We start from the raw sequence: 6,212 nt of genomic DNA, 5'->3' as shown, positions 1-6,212 counted from the left end.
GCAGGCTTCCTTCTCGAAAGCCCAACTCCAATAGAATATTATTCCTTAGGGAAGGATTGCCACCCGCCAAGAAAATTTCACTCTTGCACGAGTTAGGACGAAGGCCACTCCTGGGAGGAAAATATGTTTAGAGCTTCCTTAAGGAGAGTTACCGAAGGAAGGTGCGCCTCACAAAAAGGAAGACATCATCTCGCAAAGAATAGATGTGAAAGACCCACCGCCCGCACCTCCAAAAGAATTTGAAATCAGGTCTCGAGGATTGCTTAAGAATGATCCCCGAGAGCACTTCCATGACCATAGTGAAAAGGTAAGGCGAGATGGGATCCCCTTGGCGAAGACCTCGACCGCCGCAAAAAAACCCGTGGAGCTCTCCATTCAAAGCAATTGAGAATTTAGGAGTGCGAACACACGTCATAATTAGGCTAGTGACAGAGTGAGGAAAGCCAAAGGCTAGCATCACATTCTCAAGGAAGCTCCAATCCACCGTATCATATGCTTTCCGAAGTCCACCTTTATCGCACATTTAGGTAGATAAGGCTGAAGGTGAAAGCTAGAGAATAGCTCTGGGCCGTAATATATTGTCCCTAATTCGTCTACCTTTTATAAAAGCAGTCTGAAAAGGGCCTATCATGTTCTTCAAAGCTAGGGCCACCCGATTAGCTAGCACCTTTGTAATACACTTGTAGATAGTGTTACAACAGGCGATAGGTCTATAATCCTCCACAGAAGTGGCGTTGAGCACTTTCGGAACCATTACCAAGATGGTATTGTTAACCTCCCTCAAGAGTTTTCCGGAGTTAAAGAAGTCCAACACACGCAGTCGTTACTAAGGGACCTACCGTGTCCCGTTTTCTTTGAAAACTCCGCCGTGAAACCATCCGGCCCGGGAGCCTTTTTCTTGGGCAAAGAGAAGATAGTGTTCCGGATCTCTATCTCTCGAATCGGGTTGAGCAAGAAGAGCAGCCTGATCAATCGAAAGTGGATGTTGGATAACCTCTCTCAAGTCCTCTAACGAAGGTCTAATAATCTCCTCTTGTGGCATCAAGAGGTCCTCAAAGAACTCTACAAACCTTCGTTGCACCAGGTGTGGCTCCGTCAGTATGTTCCCCGAAGAGTCGAGGACGGATAGGACTCTGTTCCTCAACTGTCTTTTGTTGACATATTGATGGAAGAATTTGGTATTTCGGTCTCCCTCCTTGAGCCATCTAACCCCGGACTTTTGCTGTAGAAGGACTCTTCCGAGAGCGCAGCTCGCAAAGATACATCTTTGGCTTTTCTCCACTTCAGCAAGGTCGGTAGAAAAGGGATTTAGTTGTAATTCTGCTTGGGTGGCCTCCATCATCTTCCGCGCATCAAGAGTTCTAGCAGATATATTAGAGAAGGAATCTCTGTTGAGTTGCTTAAGCCGACATTTGAGAGCCTTGAGTTTAGAGACAAGCTTGTACATAGGGAAACCATTCCCCGGCTCATTCCACACTTGTGAGACAATTTCTTTGAACTCCGGGTGCTTCATCCAGAAGTCGAAGAACTTGAAGGGCTTCCTTGTATGAGTCGGATTAAGAATCTTCACCACCATAGGCGAGTGGTCTGAGATTCCAGGAGGAAGGAAGGAGGCTTCAGAGTAAGATAGATCCAAGCTCCACTTTGCATTCACTAGAACCCCGTCAATCTTCCTTGCTTTCCTAGTATGCCCTGAAGACGTAGTCCAAGTGTATCTAAACCCAACGAACCTCAAGTCTTCTAGCTCAGCTTGCTCCAAGCACTGTCCAAACTCATTGAAACAAGGGAGCCAATCTTCGGAGCCACCGACCCGGTCCGATGGATCCTTAATAGCATTGAAGTCCCCCAAGACAAGCCAAGGAGTGTCTCGGAGATGGGTGCTTTTCATGATGATGTCTTCCCACAGCGGTCTCCTCAGGGAAAAGGAGTGATCTCCATAAACAAAAGAAACACAGCAAGCCACCCCAGAGTCTAGGGTCTCAAGGTTCCCATGAATTGCCTGCTTGGAAAGAGAGAAGGTTTCAAACTTGACTCTCATGGGGTCCCATCCGACCCAAATTCTACCCCTGGGGAAGAAGTCATAGTTTGCAGTCCAACACCAACCTCTCAATAGATCTTCGGAAATGGAGTTAAAGCGATCCTGTGGCACCTTAATTTCCACCAAACCAACACAGCACAAGTGGTTCGAAGTAATAAAATTACGAATCTCCGCTTGTCTAGTCGAATCAACCATACCTCTAATATTCCAGCAACCTATATACATATGTACAAAAGAGGAAACGAGGAAGGGTTACCTCCTTTCGGAGGCTTGCGACGGCTCGAGAGGGAGCCGCTCGAGCCGCCGGGAGGAGGTGGGTCAGGAGGAAGCACGAGCGGCTTGTCCTGGGTGTTCTCCTCCATGTTTTTCGTTGGAGGAGCCTTCGGCGATAGATCTGGAGGGGCCTTCGGTGATTGACAAGGCGAGAGAAGATCTTCATCTGAGCTAAGGTGGTTGACAGACTCATTCAATTCCGCTCCACTCCCTAAGCCCGCATCCGGATGGCTAATGGGATCTTCCTCCATTGTCGAGGTGTGGTCATCCACACTAATTAGTGCTTGAAACCCACTCGAGCCCTCCGGGTGGAGGTTGATGGCAAGCTTTTAAGAGCTGCTTCGACCGCTTGAAAGGTGGTTCCTCTTCTCCGAGCTTGCCGGATGGTCTAAATATGTCTCCTTGGGAGGGGGAGATTTGTTCTTCTTTCCCTTGACTTGTTTCCATCCAAAATCAGCCTCATTCAGGTCTACCACCAGCATTGGTGAAGTCTCAGAGGGGCGGGCCTCCACTGGTGGGGGGGGAGGAATGGTCTGAACTTGTTTCTGGCCTTGCACCGCCTTCCGCCCATTCAAAGAGGTTGCACAATTGTGCCCAAAGGAGCCACACTTCAAGCATTCCGCTGGCTTCCACTCGTACTCAATGGCAATCGACCGAACAACTCCGTTTAGTCTTACCCCGGTCAAGTAGAACCTTGGCTTGTTTACTTGAATCTCCACACACACTCTTGCAAAAGAGATCCTTTGAGATTGCTCCGTGCGTTGATCAACAAATAACGGCTTGCCAATGGTGCTCGCGATGGCGCTAATTGCCGGGGCTGTCCATAGGTCAAGAGGTAGGTTTTTCAAGCGAATCCACACTGGCACCGAGGTTTGCTTCTCCCTCTTCAACTCTAGGAGCGGCTTCCATTGTTGCAAAACAAGTGCAACCCTTGCAACCGTTATATGACCTTCTTCCAAAATCTTCCTTCTGAACTCGGGGTCAGGGATGCGGAAGAAAAAGAAGCCCTGGTCATCGGCAAAAACCTCATGCTTTCTTTCATGTTGGTTCTTGTCAAATTACTTAATCAAAATAGGGAAGCGCTTGGCCATTTTTAGTTAGCATATGTGCATTGCGTTTGGTCCTAATTCTCGATTTGAAGGAAGTATTGCTCAAAAGTGTTAGTTAAGACACAGTGTTGATTGCTGAAATAGAATCAACCGGTAACAAAGCAAAGCTCACTCCGGATGCTCTTTCAGCATTGGTATTATGTAAGGTCTACAATTCTGCATCATAAACATCTACGTGATGATAGCTGGTGGCCATATAACGATTGCCATTATAATTTATTTTCTCCCCACTTTGATGTAACACATATACGGGAGTTTTACCATAACCGTATCCCGATATTGCAGCGAGTGCACATAGACCTGTCTAGTAGTATCGTTAACATTGATTATGTGAATGCAGCAGCACAAGGAAACACAAACCAATCACGAAGGCAGGCCAACACGGGAATGGTTGCATCTTAGTGGATTGATTGCACAATCTGTCTCGTAGATACTCCACGGGCATTCCTCGAAGTCCCAATTCATTCCTTCGCGACGAGTGCAGCTTTATGAAGCACAAGAAGAGGGAAGGAACCGACCCTTTAATCAATAATTATACGTCTGCACTTTTGTGCTAATACAATCAACTAAGGAAAACAAAAACTTGGGCAAAAACTAATTGCTTGGTCAAATTGTAAGTACAAGCTGAATGACCAGATAATCCCTAGCGTAACAGTGTATTGAAGGGAAAGTGACTGCCCATGGCTATTGCCCAGACAAAGCTTACTAGATGAGCCAACTTCTGCTGTTAAAAGGGGAGGACTTGGGGAATCGATCTTTATAATGGCAATGTCAAGATCCGTATAAGCATCGACAATTGGCTCGCAACATTTTCTCCACATCTTGCACATATACAGCAAACTGCAACATTTTTTTCTGTAAGCAAGAGCCCACGACCTTTCCATGCTCAAGTCCATGAGATTAGTCTAAAAAGGGAAGCATCAATATTTCCAGTACTCAATCAAGTGCAGCACGGCTTTGTCTGAGCCTTATATACAAGTCATCCTCCATCTAATAGCTTAAGCTTCTTCATTTTGGACTTTTTGGTACCACTTTTTTTTTTTTTTTTTTGGGGGGGGTGGAGGTCTTTTCAGCATAGTTACATACAAGAATAAAACAGAATATAATCCCCAAGTCCCAGAAAGGGCCTTCAGAAATAGTACCGGCGAAAGAAAATGAAAATAATGGCTCTTCAGAGTTACAGTCTCATCAACGTTGGGGTGAGGAAGCAATATGTGCATGCAGAATTCCAGCAATCATGCAGATTCTGGCAGAGCAATGTTTTTCATGCCAAGTAGAATGGCAAGATATTGAGCAAAGTCGAAGGCTAATTAATCTGACAAAGCGGGTTTCTTTCCCATCCTTACCTATACGTGCAGTTTACATGTCTACATACCAAGTTCAAGAAAATATTATTAGTTCCAAGATCATGAGGTAGAGAAGAAAACAGAGTGAGAAACTTGAACTTGAGCCACTAATGTGGACAGCAAATTACGTCCTCCGACACCACCGTCCCCGTCAGCCGACTAAATGAAGTTTGTTGTGTCAAAGACAACACCAGCACATGTTAAAATGTAGCCATTTCTTTGTATAACAGTTCCAGAACCTATCTTGCCGTCTACCTCTGATCAGCGAGATGAGAGAATTTTCAGATTAGCGCAAACAAACAAGTAAGAGAAGATCTTTGGCCAGGACGGCTCAATAAGAGAAGGATCACATGGCACACTTCGCAATTGTTTGGGAGCATATAGAATACTGACCGCGGAAGCAATCCTCACAGCTGCACCAGCAATTATATCTCTGCCAAAATATCCCTCATTTGGTTTTGCATTTTCTTCAGATTGGCATAAGCTTGCCTTATTTGTATCAAAACACCTATCGAACTAGTTTCGGGAGACTTGGAGGGAAGTACTTCTGCAGGCTGCCGCAATATAAAATGAACATCAGATGACAGAAAAGGAGTGGTGTTACCCATTGTTTCTGACAAAATTCAAAAGGAGACAAAACCGTGTCGTCGCTGATTCGAGGAAATAAATGCAAGGAGAGGCGGCGCGAATTCTTTGCTACTGACACTTGAAGCGGCATTAAAAAATATTTGCAGGCACGCATTGGAAGTTTGGAACAGAGGAATGTGCTGAGAGGAGAAGCAGAACGAAAATTACCTGTAGGAAGGTCCTGGGCAGAGACCAATTGATACGCAGATTCAGTCGATGTCTCCATGGAATGATTCCACACCTAATTACAACTTCCTCTCTTCTTTCAAAAACGTCCTCATTATCAATATCTCATATGCTAACACGATAACTAAGAAAAATTTAAATAATTAGATAGTATAAACATTCATATAACCATTTACTATTTTCACCACTTCTAAATTATAATTCTATTTTTTCCAACCTCACACCCTTTCGAATGGGGTGTTTATTTTTCATTCCAACAGAAAATAAAATTTCATTGTGGTTGATCTTATCCCAATCTCCTTTTAAATAACTAAGTAAAAGTAAGCCCTATTTCAAGTTTATAAATTTTTTGAATACAAATTGACGCAAATAATGCGTATACAAATTTTAATGCCATTTTTTAAGTAAGAATCAATCATATAAACATAACAAAAAAAACATAAGTCTGGGAATATATATGTAAAAATATATATCTTATAATATATTTATTGAAAAGTGGAGATATTAAAACAATGAAGATTTTTCAATATATTAACTCTTTTTTCCATGCCATGTATTGTTATAGTTTGATTAGACGTGGTAGAGATAAAATGAATGTACCAAACTGACCGATCTTTTACATCAAAATAAAAT

The 6,212-nt window shown here is 43.8% G+C and overlaps 2 protein-coding genes across 2 annotated transcripts; both read right to left on the bottom strand.

The window, feature by feature from the left end:
- Positions 1–835: 835 nt before the first annotated feature.
- LOC120291688 lies at positions 836–2,562 on the bottom strand. Its single transcript, XM_039309372.1, has 2 exons — positions 2,295–2,562; positions 836–2,253 (listed from the first exon to the last, which is right to left on the bottom strand). Exons 1-2 carry the CDS (start codon positions 2,560–2,562, stop codon positions 836–838), a joined length of 1,686 nt encoding a protein of 561 aa, XP_039165306.1.
- Positions 2,563–2,640: 78 nt separating this feature from the next.
- On the bottom strand, positions 2,641–5,619 carry LOC120291687. Its single transcript, XM_039309371.1, has 3 exons — positions 5,562–5,619; positions 5,160–5,233; positions 2,641–3,318 (listed from the first exon to the last, which is right to left on the bottom strand). The coding sequence occupies exons 1-3, from the start codon at positions 5,617–5,619 to the stop codon at positions 2,641–2,643; spliced, it is 810 nt and encodes a 269-aa protein (XP_039165305.1).
- Between the last annotated feature and the right edge of the window lie 593 nt (positions 5,620–6,212).

The sequence above is a fragment of the Eucalyptus grandis genome, chromosome 3, assembly GCF_016545825.1.
Source record: "Eucalyptus grandis isolate ANBG69807.140 chromosome 3, ASM1654582v1, whole genome shotgun sequence".
Taxonomy (NCBI): Eukaryota; Viridiplantae; Streptophyta; class Magnoliopsida; order Myrtales; family Myrtaceae; genus Eucalyptus; species Eucalyptus grandis.
This window is presented reverse-complemented; position numbering and strand designations above follow the sequence as displayed.

Bases quoted from the DNA above. Each gene is read 5' to 3' on its own strand.
- LOC120291688 (XM_039309372.1), bottom strand. From the start codon at position 2,562: ATGGAGGAAGATCCCATTAGCCATCCGGATGCGGGCTTAGGGAGTGGA. The intron at 2,254-2,294 runs GTAACCCTTCCT...ATATGTATATAG, and splicing joins TCGCAAGCCTCCGAAAGGAG to GTTGCTGGAATATTAGAGGT.
- LOC120291687 (XM_039309371.1), bottom strand. From the start codon at position 5,619: ATGGAGACATCGACTGAATCTGCGTATCAATTGGTCTCTGCCCAGGAC. The intron at 5,234-5,561 runs GTAATTTTCGTT...GCCAATCTGAAG, and splicing joins TGCCCAGGACCTTCCTACAG to AAAATGCAAAACCAAATGAG. The intron at 3,319-5,159 runs GTCAGTATTCTA...GCCGATGACCAG, and splicing joins CTGTGAGGATTGCTTCCGCG to GGCTTCTTTTTCTTCCGCAT.